The sequence below is a fragment of the Canis lupus genome, chromosome 2 (assembly GCF_011100685.1).
Source record: "Canis lupus familiaris isolate Mischka breed German Shepherd chromosome 2, alternate assembly UU_Cfam_GSD_1.0, whole genome shotgun sequence".
Lineage (NCBI taxonomy): Eukaryota > Metazoa > Chordata > Mammalia > Carnivora > Canidae > Canis > Canis lupus.
This window is the reverse complement of record NC_049223.1, coordinates 67,132,430-67,153,033: the sequence shown is the minus strand read 5'-3', so window position 1 is coordinate 67,153,033 and position 20,604 is coordinate 67,132,430. Positions and strand designations below refer to the sequence as shown.

The window sequence follows — 20,604 nt, the reverse complement described above, 5'->3', positions numbered from 1 at the left end:
ACTTACAAACTCATCAAAAATACTTTGTTTCAATACACAGTATTTATTAAGGAGACACATTAACATGCTTAGATACACAAAGTAAACCACTTATACACATGCCATTGTCAATGAACTGTAAAGAAAAAAATAACATGAAGAACAAAATTACTTGTTTTTAGATGGGTTTTTGTGTTTTATAGCCATCACATGTCCACTGCATATTAGAAAATTAATAGCATTGATATATAAACTTTTCCCAGTCTTAGGTGTAAGTCTTAAAGTAATATTTTGGTGAAGTGAAGTTCATAAAAATTTGCATTGAAGTCTGAATGTAAATTAGAGATTCCAATATGCTTTTGAGAATAAAAATGTGGTTGAATATTTGCATTCTTAGATGCTATCTACAGCAGTTCCTTTCAAGAAATCAGACATTCCTCATTATCACATGATAAGGATCAGTGTTGAAATGAAAATTTTTAGTGCACATTAATTCTCGGAGGGTACTATAATTTTTAGTTCATATGAGCAAATACTAAATTGTTATGTAATGCCAACTACTAAGAATTTAGGTCTTCCAAAGAATATGATTTTCTCATGCCTGAAAATAACATTCTATTGAGTCTAAATATTTTGATAATTAGTTGTAGAAATCTGTAAAAAAAAAAAAAACAAAACCTAAAAATAATAATCACGACAACTACCACTTATTGAGCAGTTAACTAATTTTGTGCTAGGCACCAAGCTAAGCACTCCACATACATCATCCCATCTGATGTTTATAAACCCAAGTGAGTAGTATTACTAGCCCCATTTGTAAACAAGAAAACAAGGCTCACAGAGGTTAACAATTAGCCAAATTCAAACAGCTTGTAAGTGGTGGAACCAGGAATTTAAGGCAAGTCTGTTGGACTGCAATTCCAAAGCCAGAGTACCCTAGCTGTATCCTGTGTGCTATCACCTGCTATGACAAAGGTGAAAAAACTTTATCTGTGATACATTCGCAAAGGTATAATTCGTATTGTTAGAATAAGAAGCAAGACCCATTCAAGTGGAACACAAAATCTCTGCTCATTTTTTAATTTATACATGTCTTTTTCCATCATCATTATTCTAGTAAGATTATAAATACATAAACACCTGAGTACATGCAACACATTCCACAAAGGAACAAAAATGTACAGCACATTTAAATAACCCAAATTATTGTATACAAAGTGCTTTAAAAAAAGAGCTTGTGACATGTTCAGACCATATTTATTTGAATACTTTTCAATAATTACCAAAGGATACATCATTTATAAATAATATTCAAAGTCCCTTAATTTCTTCTATCAGCCAAATTTAGTGTTCCAGTTAATCAAGTGAGTAGCCGTTCCATTATGTAATATTAAAGGCAAGTCACATAGCATCAAAATGAAACCGATGGGCTTCTTGTCGTTTTTCTCTATCATCTGCTTTCTGAAAAAGAATTTTAGACTAGTTTATAAATGATAGGAAAAGGTCAAGAGAAGACTTATTTCTGAAATAAAAAGTAATGAAAAAAAACAAATCTCTAAGCAAATAGATAAAAGATATGATTTTATTATGTAATCATCTTATAAAATTTTTATAGTTTACAGTACCTATTTTATAATTAATAACCCAGTAATTGAATTTAAAAACAATAAGAAATGTTCCTAAAATATTAGTTTGTTATCATTTCTTATTTATTTGAAAGTAGTAGTAAATATTAGAATCTACAATGGTGGAATGACCTATTATACTTTTCCCATTCTTAATACTGATGTTAATAAATGAATCTAAGTAACTTAATTATTTTGGCATTAACCTATTGATTTAGCATATATTCATTGACCTCCACTCCCAGCAAAGTACTGTGCTTGGTATTTTGAGGGATTAAAAAAAATTCGGAGTTTTGTATCGTGTTCTCAAGAAACTTAAAGAAAAAAGTGAAACATATTGAATAACTATTTCAGGGAAAAAAAGAAAAATATCACTAATATTCTGGGAGAGAGATTACTTGTAGGTTGGAGTGAGGAAAGGGAGAGCTTTGGAAAGAAAATATTTATGGAAAATAGAGGAGAAGAGGCATTCCTTCCAAGCTTGGAGTAGAATAGGTGCGCTCACGGGAACTTGGGCAGGAGCAGGGAATATGTGAAACAAACATGGTTGGAAACGTATATGATGGAGTCACAGGGAAGTTCTATGAAGGCTAGGTTAAGGAGTTGACACATTTTAGGCAGGGATTTTTGAGCCGAGGAGTGATATCATTAAGGCTAAACTTGATGAGTTATAAAGACAGCAGTGTGATCAATGGAGTGAAAAGGGAGAGAATAGATTCAGGGAGACTAGGCAGGACTGAACAGGACAAAGCCCTGAGAGTAAGAATGTAGAAGTGGAGTCAGCTACAGAGATTGTTATGGAAGCAGAATCAGTAGGGCAACTGATCAAATCTTATAAGTAGGTGGGAAAGAAGAGAGACAAAGCTTTAAAGTATTTGTTTTAAGTGGTCTAGGTAGAGATGTCATGGATACAGCTGGAAATGGGCTAAGAGAACTTTAGGAACAGATGAGTGTTAGGGATATTTGAGGTGATAGTTTGAGCTATGGTTTTGGATAAAATTGGCAGGAAAAGTGTAGAAAGAGGATGGCTTAGGGCAGACACTGTGTTTAGGAATGGGTAGAAAAGGAGCACCCAGCTAGGTGAATGAGAAGTGGTCAAAGAGGTAGAGATGAAGCACAGTACCATAGGAGAGTATACATGGCCAAATCTACATCTGTATTTAAAACTTCAATTTTTTGCCACTGTATCATTATTACTATGTTTATACTATAATCAGGTGATCTGAGAAATTAATGAAATTATTTTTCTTCCTTTTATAGGTCTAGAGCTATGTTCTTCAGACTATGTTCTGACACTTCTGGACAAAAGTATGTAGAATTACCCTTTATTTTATGTCTTCAGTTGCAATCTTAAAAGTACATGAATGTATAAGTTTCTTTTATCCTTTTTAAAGTGTAATGGAGTACTTTTTTAGGAAGAGACAAACCTATGAACATTTATCAGAACAATTAAGATCTCTTCTCCCTAAGTTCCCAACAGCTACAGCACATGGTAAATTTAGTTTACAAAAAATGATTATGATGGGCATGACATTCAAAACAGAGAAGGTACAAAAAACGGAAACACTTTTATGACATGAAGAAATCTTTTTTGGGAAACACTGTTGGAACCTGCTAGTTACATACTTTAACATATATTCATATTAATTCATGTATAATTCATATCCACATTTTCATAGAAATTAGCTTTTTCAATTTATATCTAAACTGCTAGTAAATTTATGTGATAGTCTCCTTTTTCCTCCTCATAAACACTGTATAAAAAAATCTACACTTTTTAAAAAAAGATTTTATTTATTTACTCATGAGAGACAGAGAGAGAGAGAGAAAGAGAGAGAGAAGCAGAGACATAGGCAGAGGGAGAAGCAGGCTCCATGCAGGGAGCCCGACATGGGACTCCATCCTGGGTCTCCAGGATCAGGCCCTGGGCTGAAGGCAGTGCTAAACCGCTGAGCCACCCAGGCTGCCCAGGACTGTTGTTTTTAAATATTATTTAACCATTATTCTAAAGAATAGGAAAATGTTTAGTTTAGTGCAAAGAATATTTTATAGATGGAAAAGACGTTTATCACTTTAGTTGTTACTTCACACCCATACCTGAGAAAATCATTTAACCTCTCTGTGTTCTAATTCTTTATATAGGCATAGCCATTATTCCTGGAAAAAAGTGTTCGTGGCTCTAACAGTAGATAATAAACACAGGCCAGTTAAAAAATGATTATTATTTTTTGGGCCTTTATGACATTATTTCTAATTAAGTTTTTCTATATACCTGGGAATTGTGGGGTGATCATTTTATTACTATTGTATAGCACTGAAGTTTTAAAATAATTTTCTGTGATTTGTATGAGTTGCTAAGAGACACCAGTAACTTAAGGGGATGAAAGAAATTATAATTAAAAAGAGGACATTATGGATAGAATGTGAAAAATCACAAAATCTTAGTCTTTTGAAAAAAGTCTATACTATTTAGTATTTTTAGAGAGCAATATATTACTATTATAAATTAACAAGAGTTAATGTTTCACTTAAATGAACAAACCTTTTCCTGCCAATGTAAAATGCCAATTATTGCCAAGATGAAAACACAGACACCGATGAGAGCTATAGCAGTAAGTAGAACAATGTTACTTGGTGTAAGATACAGCTTGGCACTCCAGCTGCAGATAAAACAGAATCATTAAAATTACACATTTTACTGAAAAATAACAAAATTCTACTGAGTCCCAAAAGCAAATAGCTATTAATTAATGAATCAGATGATTCATCCATTAATTCATTCTCCCATCTATCCATTCACTAGACATAAAACAACAGCAATAAATTTAGATAGGGTTTTAAGAATATTGATGATCCTACAGAGTTCAGATTTTACTCAGAGAACTGGAAAAGAACAGAATTTCTGATGAGATGCTTCATTATTTTTCTTTGATCCTATGAGAATTATTCTTACGTAAACTTATTAAGGGTACTTAGAACAATTGGAGACTTTTTTTTACATCTCGATTTACTTGCTGAATCTGAAACCTAATTTTGATAAGATCTTGTATCACCTTATTTTTTTTTTATCTCTGTTCACATATGTATTATGGGCAACTAAACCAGCCATATATCTAAGGGGGTGAGAATAGATGGCTTGTGTAAAAACACTTCAATCATTTCTGTAACATGTTGGAGGGTTTATATTACTATAATGATGTTGAGACTTCTTAGAAAATCACTTTTAGTCCCTTAGTGTTAATGGCAATATGTAGACCATAGTATAAATAGAACTAGTTCTTTCTTCTAAAACAGTCCACATAATACAGTACTTGCAAACTCCGAAAAGCTTAAAACTGAGGTCTATATCATCAACATTGTAGGTGGTTATGTACAAAGAATTTTGTTGTCTCTGAAAATAGGTAATGCATAAATTTCATTTTAAAGTCACTATTATTGTATTACTGTCGGTTTCTTCCTTTAGGTCTGTTAATAGTTGCTTTATATATGTAGGTGATCCTGTGTTGGGCACCTAAATATTTCCAATTGTTACACCCTGTTGTTGGATTGACTCCTATAATATTTTATAATGCCCTTCTTTGTCTTTTATCAGTCTTTGTTTTAAAGTCTGTTTTGTCTGACATAAATATAGCTACCCAGCTTCTTTTGGTTCCCACTTGCGTGAAACATCTTTCCTCTCCTTTCACCTTCAGTCTGTGTCTTTATTTCTGAGGTGAATCTCTTGTAGGTAGCATAGAGATGGGGCTTGTTTTCTAATCCATTCAGCCTATTTTCATTTTAAAAGTTTAATGAAAGTAAGATCATTCTGATGAATAGCAAGTACGATTGACTTATTTTGGGATAATTAAAATTTATTGATCTGTAAGTTAGCCTCTAGTCAATAAATCTCAAAATACACCTCAAACTAAAATCAATTCAGTTTTTATTATGTACATAAATTTGAAAAGAACAGTTCTTCAGAAAGAGCAAGGGAAACATGAAAAATGTTGAGATTATAAAAGAAAACTATAAAAGAATTTTCCAGAAACTCAAAAGTAAGAAAACTAGGAAAACGATTATTGTTAGTTGAAGTTAGCTATTTTCAGTAGCTTACCTCATACTTAAAAAAAGGAAAAAGTTCTTTCATGAGACTTTTTTTGGGTAGTTCTTAAGCAGACTTAAAACCATGAAAATAGGAATCTTGGTAAAAAATTGGACAAAAGGCTAGTCCTTAATTTCTTACTCAGAAGCAGTCATTCTTAACAGTTTTTTGCATATCCTTCCAGAGATATTCTATACAGATAAAGACATATATGCACAGATACCTTTTTCAAATCACAAATGGTTAATTACATACTCTAAATACATTTTTCTTTTATTGTCTTTTGCTTACCACTCTACTTTAAGAAACTGTTCTATGTGATGATATTATACCATATAGAAATATCAAAACCTTTTCCTACTCATGGTACAGATTTTTTAGTTTTGTTATAAATTTCACGTATAGAAAAATAACAAACACATAATACAGATTCATTAAAAAATATTTGAATGCAGATTAGAACTGTTTCTAGTGATATTATTTTTTTTAAGATTTTATTTATTTATTCATGAGAGACACAGAAAGAGAGGCAGAGATGTAGGCAGAGGGAGAAGCAGGCTCCATGCAGGAAGCCCGATGTGGGACTCGATCCCGTGGGATCACACCCTGAGCCAAAGGCAGGCGCTCGCTCAAACGCTGAGTCACCCAGGCATCCCATCTTTTTTATTTGTTAAGATTTTATTTTTAAGTAATCTCTGTATCCTACATGGGGCTCGAACCCATAACCCTGAAATCAAGAGTCATGTGCTCCACTGTCTGAGCCCGTCAGGTGCCCTTCTAGTGATGTTATCTTATTTCAAGCATAATGTTGTAATAAAGTTATTTTCTTAAGTAGTTTGGTTCTAAAGCCCTTTAACCCACATAAGATACATCCTGTGGTATGCTGGTAAACGGGCTCTCTGGGATGGGGAAAAAGCCCTGATTGGCAGTTGTCAATTTTCATGTTGTAAATACTCCCATCATAGCTGACGTGTGACCTCACTGAACAGGGTGGGAAAAACATGCATATAATCAGTTCATGGGGTGGCATGAACTGGTACTAGCAAACCACTGAATATACTCCACCTAAAAATTTAATAAAGAACAATATACACTGCATTTCGAGAAGGAATGTAACAAAGCCAGACCTTGTTGGTTACATATTCATAGATACATTACACCCTTCCTCCTTGGTTATTTTTTTCTTTTCTTTTTTAAAGATTTTAATTTACTTATTCATAAGAGACACAGAGAAAGGCAGAGACAGGAGAAGCAGGCTCCATACAAGGAGCCTGATATGGGACTCGATCCCCGAACTCCAGATCACACCCTGGGCCGAAAGCAGATGCTCAACTGCTGAGCCACCCAGGCATCCCTGGTTATTTTTCTTCCTAGTGAAATTTAAGTGTTAGTGAATATCTTTATCATCTACTTTTAAAAAACAGGGGGGGTTAGATTTAAATGCTATTCCTATATGAGGAATATATTCTTTTTCTTTTTAAGGAATATATTCTGCTAATAAGATAAAAATACCTTTCACTGAAAACTTAATCTATGCTGGGCACTATCGGAAACATATTTTGTCTACATCCTTTTATGGTAGAAAAAGGTGCAGAAATTGACCCTCAGCAGTGGATCTTAGTTTCCAGCCTAGGTCTGTTTGACTCTAAAACTTGTGCCTAACCACTGTGGGATATATACCACTTCCCAAGCATTTATTAGAAAGATCAGTGCTTGTTATAAAAAAAATTCAGCATTCTGGGACGCCTGGGTGGCTCAGCGGCTGGGCGCTTGCCTTTGGCTCAGGTCATGATCCTGGGATCTGGGATCGAGTCCCACATCAGGCTCCTCACAGGGAGCCTGCTTCTCTCTCTGACTGTGTCTCTGCCTCTCTCTCTTTCTCTCTCTCTCTCTGTCTGTGTCTCTCATGAATAAATAAATAAATCATTAAAAAAATTCAGCATTCTGAAATTTTAGGATTTACAGCTAGTAAACTGAAGATCAGTTTATTTAAGCAGCATATGTATAAATCCCTAATTAGTTAACTGGCTGTTTTTCTAATAAGGCTTAATTTGTTCTTTATAAAAAAAGTCAGAGACCTTTTGTGTAGGAATGTTTAGTCATTTAACGTTTGCTGTAAGCAAATTAAATGATGGCACTCATGGGAACACAGTAGAACAGAGAGAGTTTTTACAAGATGTAACTGTACCTATGATTCTGAGTTGACAGCATTTTTACCAAAATCAGTTCAAGCAAGGACATTACCTTCGAGGAACATTGTGAGGATATGGAATGACAATTAGCTGGGAATTTGGAATGATTGCAGGTCCACTCTTGTTTTCGTATAGACTGGAAAAAGAATTTAAGAACATTTAACATCTAGTATACTTTAAAAACAGAATTATTATTAAATAAGTAAGGAAAAAGCTCAAGTGCTCCTTAATTAATTGAAATTCTAGGTATGGAGTAAGCTAAATTTATATATATATATTAAGCCCCAAACAAGGCTCTGGTGCCCTTTTGGCCAATTTTTTAGATCTTTTCAGGGAAGGATTTTCTTTCCGTCTTATGGATTCATTAATTTACTTGAACAGTGTAGCAGACACTGTTCAAAGTGCTATGTACAAGTGCTGCTTGAAGTTAAAATTCGAGTGGAGGCGAAGTATGACAAGAAACAAAATAAAGTATTACTTTAGATATTGAAGATGAAGTTAAAAGCAGGAAAGAGGGAAAGGAGGTCATGAGGTTTATGAGCAGTGGTAGAAACAATATCTTTAAGTTATGATGTGTTCTATGTAAGATAAGCTTAGATGGGTCACTTTCTTTTCCTACATTCTTTTAAAAAGTTTCAATTATTCGAATTCAAATTCGATTAAATTCAAATTATTAAATTCAGATATTTGAATAGTGTATATTATGACACAGATTAATTGTAAGCAAAATAAATTTTTACTCACCTTCTCTCCAGATGGACGGGGAATGCCAACATAAAGATGATCAAGGAAATTTGCACTTCGACCTAAACCAAGTACATTGTATGGTAGTTGGAGGGCTAAATGTGCTGATTGGCTGAGTTGTCCAGCTAAATTTATTAAAAAAAAAAAAAAAAAGGCATCTTTGTAAACACTGCTCTCATCAAATATTAAAATGATAAAATGTTAACAATTCAGGTGCCAAAACTTAATTCTTTAAGGATAAAAATGTTAAATGAAATGTCTGGTTCATTACCATCAATGATTCACTTTTCAAAGAAAGCAGCTTTATTGAGATACAATTCACATACCATAGGCGTCACCCATTTAAAATGTACAATTAGTGGTTTTGAGTATATTAAAAAAGTTTTTTTTTAAATTTTTATTTATTTATGATAGTCACACACAGAGAGAGAGAGAGAGAGAGAGAGGCAGAGACACAGGCAGAGGTAGAAGCAGGCTCCATGCACTGGGAGCCCGACGTGGGATTCGATCCCGGGTCTCCAGGATCACGCCCTGGGCCAAAGGCAGGTGCCAAACCACTGCACCACCCAGGGATCCCTTAAAAAAGTTTTTGAGCCATAACCATGGTCAAATTTTAGAATGTTTTCATCACCCAAAAAAAGAAACCCCATTCTCATTAGTAGTTATTCTATTTCTAACCCTTACTCTTTCAGCTATGGGCAACCACAAATCTACTTTATAGAGTTGCTTCTTCTGGAGATTCATATAATCATACAATGTGTGGTCTTTTTATGAAAAATGCTGCTGTGCACATTCACATACAAGTATTTGTGTCAACTTATGTTTTCCAAAATGGTTGCACCATTCTGTATTCCCACCATTATGTATGAAGATTCTAAGTTTTCCACGTCTTTGCTAACACTTTATCTGTTGTGGTTGTTGTTTCGTTTTTTTTATCATAGCCATTCCAGTAGTTGTGAAGTGGTATCTCATTGTGGCTTTTTTTGCATTTCCCTAATGACTTATGATGCTGAGTGCCTTTTCAAATGTTATTGGCTATATGTACGTGTAGTTACCTTTTTATTTCTGTGAAGGGTGGTAGTAGAATCTTATTTTATTTTGGATTTTAGTAATATGAGTCTTTTCTTTTGCTTGTTTTGGTTTTAGTTTGCTAGTTTAGTTGGCTATCTTTTAAGGTGGTTATCAATTTGAGATTGTTCCTATTCCTTAATATAGGCACTTAAAGTACTAAATTTCCTTCCAAAAACCACTTTAGATGCATCCTATATATTGTGGTATGTTGTGTTTTTGCTCTCTTGCATCTCAAATATTTTCTAGTTTCCCTTGTGATTTCTTATTTGACCCATAGATTTTTTAGGAGTGTGTTAATTACCATATATTTGTGAATGTTCAAATATTAATGATTTCTAATATCATCCCATTATAGTTGGGGAATGTACTTGGGATGATTTCAATCATTTTCCATTACTGAGGCTTGTTTTGTGACCTAGTATATGGTCTACTTTGGAGAACTTTCCAGTTGTGCTTGAGAAGAATGCATACCCTGCTCCGGTTGGGTGGAGTGTTCTATAAATGTCAGGTTTTGTTGGTTTACAGCGTCATTTTCTCTTTCTTTTTAGATATTATGCCTCATTTGATCCACTGCTAGAAGTACGGTATTAAAGTCTCCAATAATTTATTTTTGAATTATTGATTTCTCTCCTCAATTCTTCGTGTATTTGAGATGCTCTGTTATTAGGTGCCAATATCTTTATAGTTTCCTTATGGACTGCCGTTTTTATTATCATTATGAAGTGTCCTTCTTTGTCTCTAGTAACATTTTTTTATCTTAAAGTCTAGTTTAATCTGATATTAGAATGGCAATTCCAGCTTTCTTTTGGTTACTCTTTGCATGGCATAATTTTCCCTATCTTTTTAATTTTAACTTATTTATGTCTTTTTAAAAAAGATTTTATTTTTTTAAAGTAATCTCTATACCCAATGTAGGGCTTGAATTTACAATTCTTAGGTGAAGAGTCACATGCTCCATTGAATGAGCCAGCCAGGCACCCCTCAATTTTTTTGTATCTTTGCGCTTAAAGCGTCTCAAAGATACATAATTGTAGATGGCACATAATTGGGTCATATTATAATTATCCATTGTACCAATCTCTGTCTTTTGATAGGAGTGTTTATTCCAATTACATTTGATGTAATTACTGATAAGGTAGGATTTATGTCTCCCATTTACTTCTGGTTTTGTACAGGTCTTTTTTTTTTAATTTATTATTTTTTTTAATTTTAATTTTTATTTATGATAGTCACAGAGAGAGAGAGAGGGGCGCAGAGACACAGGCAGAGGGAGAAGCAGGCTCCATACACTGGGAGCCCGACGTGGGATTCGATCCCGGGTCTCCAGGATCGCGCCCTGGGCCAAAGGCAGGCGCCAAACCGCTGCGCCACCCAGGGATCCCTGTACAGGTCTTATGTCTTTTAAATTCTATTTCTTCATTGATGCTTTGTTAAATGTTTTCTAGTATACCATTTTAATTCTCTACTTTCTTTTCTCTTTTTTGAATTATGGTTTTCGTGGTTGCCATGGGGATTACAATTAGCATATTAACTAAAAAATCAACTTTAATTCCTAGTGCATATAACAACTTTGCTCCAAAATAGCTATTGTCTTCCTCCTTCCTTGCTCTTATTATACAAATTATATTTTTATGCATTATCAACCCATCAACACAGATTTATTTATTTATTAATTAAAAGATTTTATTTATTCATGAAAGACAGAGAGAGAGAGAGGCAGAGACACAAGCAGAGGGAGAAGCAGGCTCCATGCAGAGAGCCCGGTGTGGGACTTGATCCCAGGTCTCCAGGATCACGCCATGGGCTGAAGGCAGGTGCTAAACTGATGAGCCACCCAGGGATCCCCTCAACACAGATTTATAATGATCATTTTATGCAGTTGTCTTTTAAGACAGATAGGAAATGAGGCATTACCATATTTTATGTTTATCTATAGTCTTATTGGTGTTTTCAACTTAATTGTGTGGATTTGAGTTACTGTCCAGTTGCCCTCTCAGTTTAGCATTTCTTGTAGGGTTGGTCTATTGGAGGTGAATTATCTGTTTTGTTTACCTAAGAATATCTGAATGTCTAAATTTCTTCATTTTTGAAGGATAGCATTGCCACATGCAGAACTCCTTTTTTTTTTTTTAAGATTTTATTTATTTATTCAGAGAGAGAGAGAGAGAGAGAGAGAGAGAGAGGTAGAGACACAGGCAGAGGGAGAAGTAGGCTCCATGCAGGGAGCTTGTCGTGGGACTCGATCCCGGGTCTCCAGGATCATGCTGAAGCAGATTCTGGGCTGAAGGCGGCACTAAGCCACTGAGCTACCCTGGCTGCCCATACATGCAGAATAGCACTTTGAGTATACTATCCCCTTCTGGCTTCTGTGGTTTTTGGTGAGAAGTCAGCTGTTAATCTTTTTTTTTTTTTTTTAAGATTTTATTTATTTATTTATTCATGAGAATACACAGAGAGGAGAGAGAGAGAGAGAGGCAGAGACACAGGCAGAGGGAGAAGCAGGCTCCATGCAGGGAGCCCAATGTGGGACTCGATTCTGGGACTCCAGGATCACGCCCTGGGCTGAAGGTGGTGCTAAACTGCTGAGCCACCAGGGTTGCCCCTCAGCTGTTAATCTTATTGAGGCTTCTTGTATGTATTAAGTAGCAGCTCTCTTTGTTTTTTGACAGTTTGACTATGTGTGGATCTCTCTGAATTTATTCTCCTTGGAATTTGCTGAGGTTCTTAGATGTGCTGATTAATGTTCTTCATCAAATTTCTCCCATTATTGCTTCATATATTTATTTTGCCCCCTTTCCTTTTTTTCCTTCTAAGAATTCCCTTCTACATATGTTAGTGTGCTTGATGGAAGATACATAGGTCTCTGAGGTTTTATGTTTTTAAAAAATATTTATTTTTTATTTTACAAAGAGAGAGAGAGAGAAAGGGGAGGGGCTCAACCTCACAACCCTGAAATCATGACCTGAGCTGAAACCAAGAGTTGGACACTTAACTGACTGAACCAACCAGGCACCTCTCTCAGGTTTTTCCTGTAACACAGGTTGTATACTTTCTCTATACAAAGATTTGTATTCAAGTTTGTTTATTCTTTTGTCAACTCAAATCTGTTGTTGAGCCTCTACTGAATTTTTCATTTCAGTTACTATATTTTCCACCTCCAGAATTTCTATTTGATTTTTAAAAATGATCTTTATCTCTTTATTTCCATTTTCTATTTAATAAGACATAGTTGTCATACTTAACCCTTATTCTTCTATCCTGGCTTCTTTTAGTTCTTTGAACATATTTATAATAGCTGATTTATAGTTTCTGTCAACTAAGTCCAGTATCTTTGGGCACATTTTATGTTGTTTGCTTTTATTTTTTTAAAATGTATTTGTGGCACACATTCCTGTTTCTTTGCATATCTTATAATTTGTTGTTGCAAGTGGACTTCTTAGATACTATAACAACTATAGTATCAACCATCTCCCTTCAGGGCTTTGTCGGTTTTTCTTTGTTGTTGGTGGTGCTCATTTGTTTAATGACTTTCCTGGATGAATTCTATAGATTCTGCATTCCCCGCCACAAAGTTATTTATTTTCTTATTTTTAAAGTGTTTGTCTTAAGCCTGGCTTTCTAGGGGGCATACTTGAGTCATTATAACCAATGACTGGTACACAGGATTTCCTTAAAAATCTTGTCTATATGTGTTCCACACTTTGGGGGAAGTATGTGTGGAAGCATGCCTTCAAACTTCAGGCATTTACAGGACAGCTTTAGCTTTCATTTCTTGCTTGAGCAGGGCCTCAAGGTAGTATACTCAAGCTGACTTTTTTTTTTTTTTTTTTAAGATTTAAAAAATTTATTTATGAGAGACACAGAGAGAGAGGCAGAGACACAGGCAGAGGGAGAAGCAGGCAGGGAGCCCGACATGGGACTTGATCCCAGGTCTCCAGGATCACACCCCAGGCTGAAGGCGGCGCTAAACCACTGAGCCAGGGCTGTCCTCAAGCTGACTTTTGAATGAAGGAGTTTCCTTTCTAGGCATCTTCACAGCCTTCTAGATCCCCATGAATATACTGCAAAGTTGTCTATGGTCACCTAGTTCCTCAGGACTTCCTTTTATACTTTGGCCAGGCTCTTGTTTCACTATCCCTGAAATCATAGGCTTAGGTTGCTTACATTTTGCCGACAGAGGATTGTTGTTTTGGTAATGCCCTGGGGGATAGGGCTTTTTTTTTTTTTTTTTTAATTTTATTTTTTTACTGTTGGGCTGAACTCCAACTCAGATCAAATAGCCCCAACATCCTGAGAATGGGGATTTTTCCAGGGGGTTGCTAGTTTAGATAAAATTTTGACACTGCTATGGGGATGGGAATTTTAATTCAGTCAGTCCTGTCTACTGTGAGCTACTGGCTTTTCACAGCGCTTCACTGCCACACCACTCAGTACTTGAGAAGGGAGCTTGGGTGGTAATAGCCCCAAATTAAAGCGCTATAGACCCTGCTACCTTACTGAGGGTTAGTAGTTCCTCTTGGATAGACAAATAGTCCATTCTTTGGCTTTAGTTAATTTCTAGAGTTCTGAAATGGTTGATATTAGTTGTTTGGCCAGTATTTTTTTTTCCTTTTTGGGGAGAGTAGGTTCACGTAGTCCTCACACTGGCATTCTAAAAGTCAATCTCTCCCTATGTGTGTATTTGTTAGGTATTTGCTACATAATTAAACTGAATGTTTAAAGGATAAGACTAATTAATATCTAAATATTTTAATATTCATTGGTACTCTGCTAACATCACCAGAGATATGAAATCATTTGAAAGTATACATGGTTTTTTAATATAGTTCTTATGTTAGAAATAGGTGTATATAATGGAAAGAAACAGCGAACTTAGGGGTAGGTATTTAAACAATGTAGTAAAACTATAAAGCAATACAGTGAATTGCAAATTAGTAGAATTAGTCTGCCTTATGGAGTTATGCTGATTGAATGATAATGCTTAAACTTGAGTATCTTGTCCCGCACAGTAAATAATAAGTGTTAGCTGTATTTGTTATCATAAAATTTATTAATACATAGTGAAGTAAAAATAAAATATATACTGATTACATTACACTACCAGCAAAGACTGACTTGAGACATTAAACTAGACATACAAAAAAAAAAATAAACTAGACATACAAATTATTTTCCTATGATTACCTTACTGTAAAGAACCAAAATAAGAATATTTATCAGTAATACTGTATTAAGACCATACAATATAAATTTCAAATTAAAATAGTATGTTGAATAAGAAAACTTAAAAACTATTAAAAATAAGGAAAATAAAATTATCCAAAATCTCAAAATGAAGACTCAAGTATTATATTTTAGCATACTTTTAATCATGTAACTTTCCCTAGGCATGTGCAGGCACAAACACATTAGCATAGTTTAGTTTTATTGCTTCTCAATTAGTATTATGAGTATTTCTCATGTTATTAAATTCTTTAAAAACAGGTAGGCAGAGAGAAAGATTATTGCAACACTGAAACCCCATTAAGAGAAAACCAAAATAACAGTTAAAAGACATTTATGATTACATATGCCTTTAAAATTATTTTTCTTTTTTTTAAATTATTTTTCTAAAATCTACACAGACATTATCAAAACAATTTTATTGCCTACATTAATCCTCTTATATCATCATCAAAAAAATCTATTGTTGGAGGTGATGGATTTCTTCCTATTTTTCACTATTATATTAAACTGATAAGAACAGATACTATACTTAGCCGAAAGGCCAAGAAGTGATTAATCTTACACCATTTTAAATAATGCTTTGGTGAACATCTCTGCCCATCAGTATTTGTCTGTATCCAGATTAGTTTTTTACATCCTAGATATGGAATACTAGGTTATGAAGTAGAACATTCGCTGGATAAAAAAAAAAAAGTTTCTTAAACAAATTGTGCTGGAACACCTGGATAATGATATAGAAAAGAAAACCTGATTTCTAAAAAGAGGTTGTACTACTTTACATTTCTACTAGTTTTCAATGAAAGCACCTATTACATTCCATTTCCTTATTTTTTTTAGGTGTGAAATTCACATAATGTACAGTTAACTATTTTAAAGTATAAAAATTAGGTGGCCTTTAAGTGTATTCAGAATGTTGTGCAACCACTAGCTCTCTCTAGTTTCCAAATATTTCATCACCCCATAAATATACCCATTAAGTAATTATTCCCCCTTCCCTTCTCCCCGGTAACCTCTAACTTGCTCTTAGTTTCTATGAATTTATCTATTCTACCTTTATTCTACATGTAAAAGGAATCATACAAACATGTGGCCACTTGTGTCTGGATTCTTTCACTTAGTATAACATTTTCAAGGTCTATATAAATTATTGCAGTTATCGTAAGTACTTCACTCCTTTAATGGCTGAATAATATTCAAAGTATGTATATACTTTGATTTGTTTAGCCATTCATTCATTTATAGACATTGGGGCTGATTCCACCTTTTGGTTTTTATGAGTAATGTTGCTATGAACATGGATGTACAGATATCACTTTGAGACTCTGCTTTCAATTCTTTTGGGTTATATACACAGAAATAGAACTCATCTCAGTTATGCAACTCAATCTTTCTACTTGCTTGGGCCAGTAACCTTGTAGTTATAGTACTTTCCCCTCCTCATGCCCTATACACAGTCTGCCAAGAGATGAAAGATATGTCCACAATCCAAACACATTTCTACCTTCACTGCTATCATCTTGATCCAAGCCACCATTATCTCTAGCTGAATTATTTTAATGGGTTTCCCTGCTTCAACTGTTGTTCTTCCTATTGTCTGTTGCTTCACTAGGAATAAAAATTTGTCCTACTTAGTTTATATTCCTCAACCCTCATTTAACTCAGTTTCATTTTTAACTCCTTAATTTCCCTTTTGTCTTCTCTAAGACACTGGCTCTTCACTCTTTCTTGAAAATTACACAAATTCTGATACCTTCCAGCCTTGGCAGTGGCTTTCTCCTTTGCCAAGAATATTCTTCAAAAGATAACCATGTGTCCAATTCTCTTACTTCCTTCAAATCTTTATTCAAATGACACTTTCTCAGGAAGACCTGCTTTGAACACTCTACAGAAAATTGATGACTATCCACCTGCCCCACAGTTCTTAGCACTTGCTGACAACAAAATAATATTAAATAATTATGTTTATTGCCTCTTTCCCCCCTACTAGAACGTTATCTCTATGAGGGCTAAGATTTAGGTTAGTTTTATTTACTTCTATATTATAAGAGCCTAGAACAGGCCTGGCATATATTAGGCACTCAGTACATATTTGCTAAACAAATGCATGAATAAAGAAATTTTACCCTCCAAATGAATCAAACCTGAGTCTTGTAACATATTACCAACTTAAAAATACTGTAGCAATTTATACTACATAGATGGCAATATAGAAAGATAGTCTACCTACAATATAGAAAGATAGTCTACCTAAAGATAAATACATAAAAGGCATTTGTGATACCCCAATTACCAGATTCAAATGCCTGTATGTTCTTTTATGACTATCATAATCTGATTTTCCAATATAGTTCAAATACACATTTATGTAATTAAAAAAATAACATTTTTAAAAGTTGATTCATTCTTATTCTCCAGGAGAATGTTACACTGATATATAATTCTAACTACTTAAAGCCATTGTAAAATAGGTTATGCTGTAATTTAAAAGTCTAAGTTAATTAAGAAGGCAGGACAGGAGATAAATCCCACTTAAATAATTCCCGTGCCCTCTATTTTGAGGTAAGATATGGAAGTCAACTTTATTAAGAATACTGGATATGGGGATCCCTGGGTGGCGCAGCGGTTTAGCGCCTGCCTTTGGCCCAGGGCGTGATCCTGGAGACCCGGGATCGAATCCCACATCGGGCTCCTGGTGCATGGAGCCTGCTTCTCCTTCTGCCTATGTCTCTGCCTCTCTCTCTCTCTGTGACTATCATAAATAAATAAAAATTAAAAAAAAAAGAATACTGGATATGAATTTTATCATAACTGTAGCTCTGATATCTATTTGTCAAAAATAAAACTTAAATAATGTATATATGCTGATGTAAGAGGAGGAAGAGTGGAAAGGAAAAATCACTAATTAAAGGGAAAACACTGAAATTTTATCTTCCTTGGTACGTGGATATGTGTGTGCGTGTGTGTTATTTTGAGTCAAAAGGACATTGAAATTTATCTCCCTGCAAGGGTTTAAGCGACTGGGAATTTGCATCTAACAATAATGTCTGTAAGTCCTCTGGCACTGCCCTGGCTTGAGGAAAAATAGCATCTCTATAAAAATGAGATAAAAGAACACATTCAAACAACCAATATTTTATGCAACTTTAGAGAAAAACATGCCTCTTCTTGGGAGAGAAGACTGTTCTGAGAAGTATTCATTATTCCAAAATGGACAACTCTGAAACAAGAGTACATTGACATCAATTAAAGTGGAGATGAAGAACAGCAAGAGAGGACAAAGTATAAAAATTAAAGAAAATACTCTCTGTAAGCAATATGAATTAACAGCTATTAATTGTGTATGATGTGCCAAAAACTACGGCAAGTGCTTCTTGTGTCTTAGTTCAGTTGTTAATAATAATTACATGTGTCTAGGTACTATTACTATCTCCACTTGATTATGCGGAAAGTAAGAGGTTAAGCAATTTGACAAAAAACCTACAGCTAATAAATATTGGAGCTGGGGCTTTAATTTGGCAGCCTAATTCCAAATCCGACACCCTTCATCATCACCTGTGATCTTACTCTGAATTGAAAAAGAAGTGTGATGTTTGTCTTACCGTTCTATAAAAAGGACTTCTAATGACATTGAATAACCCCATTCAATGGCATTTTATCTTCTACTGTTTGGATCTGTATAGTATTTGTGGTGTCCGAGGATATGATCTGGGAATAACATTTTATATGCAGCCATTCCAGTTAACATGGCTTTTCTTAATTTTTGTAAATCCAGGCTGTGGCTCCTGGGCTTTGTGATATCCTCTTCTATACCTAAAGCCTAGGCTATTTAAGCAGTTCTGGGAGATGAGACTGGTATACGTTGTTGATCTTCTACAACAGGCACCAACTTGCTGAGGAAGAGTTTAATCCAATTATATCCACACAGGATTTGATTATGAAAAAGACTGTGTACTCTGGATATGGACTAGTCTTTGATCTACACTAGAATAGGGTCAGGTTCTCTGGCTCATTCAAGATAGTTAAAAGAGCAGGGTGAAAATTTTGGGACTATTTTCACTGCCCATAGGGGGATTTTTTAAAAAAAATATTTTATTTACTTATTCATGAGAGACACACACACACAGAGGCAGAGGCACAGGCAGAGGGAGAAGCAGGCTCCATGCAGGAAGCCTGATGTGGGACTTGATCTGGCACTCTGGGATCATGCCTTGAGCCAAAGGCAGACACTCAACTGCTAAGCCACCCAGGCATCCCACTACTGGTGTATTTTAATTGCTTACAGAGCAGGTTTTTGATACAGCTAATAAAATCTTTGTAGCTGTAACAATTATCATGTCCCTTGTACCTAAATGCCAACCTGAGGTAAAATAATTTGTGGTATTTCATCTAATAAGTTTCATTGTAAATATTTACCAAATCAGATTTCCTAGCCAGAAAATCTAGCAGTTAAACTGGATTTTCTGGTGTATTCTGATAATATAATCCTTTCTCTCATATTTTAAAATGATTTTTAAAAAGCGTTCCAAGTTTCAAACAGCTTACATGCAAAGTTTATAGAAAATGAGTATGACAGATGCTTCATATACCTATTTTAATTATGTGGAAATCAATAAAAAAAATCTAAGGTGGCATTGGTGGCTTCTTATCAAAATATTTGATCTAAGACCCCAATGTCCTGAATATTCTGGATAATATAGAATATCAAAGCTATTTTAGTAGGATGATTTCTGGTAATATATAACCACTTTTTAAAGAAATTATCAACTAAGAATAATAGCCAAAGACAGCAAGTGATAAAATGGATTAACACACTGATGATTTTTTAATTACTTCTTTGAATCTTTTATTCTTTTTTTAAAAGTTCCAGTATAATTATTTTAGTTTCAGGTTTACAATATAATGATCCAGCACTTCCATATAACATCCTGTGCATCATGATAACTGTACTTTTAGTCCTCATCACCTATTTTTTTTTTTTTAAATTAGTCTTTTTTTTTTTATTTTTTTATTTATTTATGATAGTCACAGAGAGAGAGAGAGGCAGAGACACAGGCAGAGGGAGAAGCAGGCCCCATGCACCGGGAGCCCGACATGGGATTCGATCCTGGGTCTCCAGGATCACGCCCTGGGCCAAAGGCAGGCGCCAAACCGCTGCGCCACCCAGGGATCCCCTCATCACCTATTTGACTAATCTCCCTACCCACTGCCCTATGGATATGTCCTCTATAATTAAGAGTCAAAACAGTGATGATTTTTAACATTTAAATTTGTTGGTGAAGGGTTTAGCCAGCTACCGGGGGTGGGGAAGAAAGACAGCTAATTCCTAAATATAGAATACAGTTAGTTACAAAAAGGTTACTTGTCAACAGGCTACATTCACCTGTATTTCTTTATACCATATTGTAATCTGACACCAGAATTCAATGTGGTAAAAGAAGAAGACATAATAGATTTGGAAGGTGAGAAGAAATTTTGGAAAGAATTTTGACTGAGAATAATAAAAGTATTGATACTTCATTTTAAAATTTGGATACAGGGCAGCCCCTGTGGCCCAGCAGTTTAGCGCCGCCTTCGGCCTGGGGTGTGCTCCTGGAGACCTGGGATTGAGTCCCACGTCGGGCTCCCTGCATGAAGCCTGCTTCTCCCTCTGCCTGCATCTCTGCCTCTCTCTCTGTGTCTCTCAAGA

General features: G+C 34.8%; 1 protein-coding gene and 1 long non-coding RNA gene across 18 annotated transcripts in view; one reads left to right on the top strand and one right to left on the bottom strand.

Annotated features, from left to right (window-relative positions):
- Positions 1-20,604, top strand: part of LOC102154216 — an 87,696-nt gene that overhangs the window by 33,198 nt on the left and 33,894 nt on the right. For 14 of the 17 annotated variants that reach the window (XR_005355861.1, XR_005355859.1, XR_005355860.1 and 11 more), the window contains 2 exons: positions 2,865-2,912; positions 18,066-18,224. This is a non-coding gene — a long non-coding RNA (uncharacterized LOC102154216). The remainder of the gene's footprint in view (positions 1-2,864; positions 2,913-18,065; positions 18,225-20,604) is intronic. The other 3 variants (XR_005355863.1, XR_005355862.1, XR_005355852.1) reach the window with 1 other exon arrangement.
- ITFG1 (integrin alpha FG-GAP repeat containing 1) overlaps positions 24-20,604 on the bottom strand; it is a 143,607-nt gene continuing 123,026 nt past the window's right edge. The window contains exons 7-10 of the mRNA XM_038531139.1: positions 8,622-8,746; positions 7,930-8,013; positions 4,147-4,264; positions 24-1,440 (exon numbers count right to left, since the gene is read on the bottom strand). Coding sequence (XP_038387067.1) covers positions 4,232-4,264; positions 7,930-8,013; positions 8,622-8,746 — 242 coding nt within the window. The 3' untranslated portion in view covers positions 24-1,440; positions 4,147-4,231. The remainder of the gene's footprint in view (positions 1,441-4,146; positions 4,265-7,929; positions 8,014-8,621; positions 8,747-20,604) is intronic.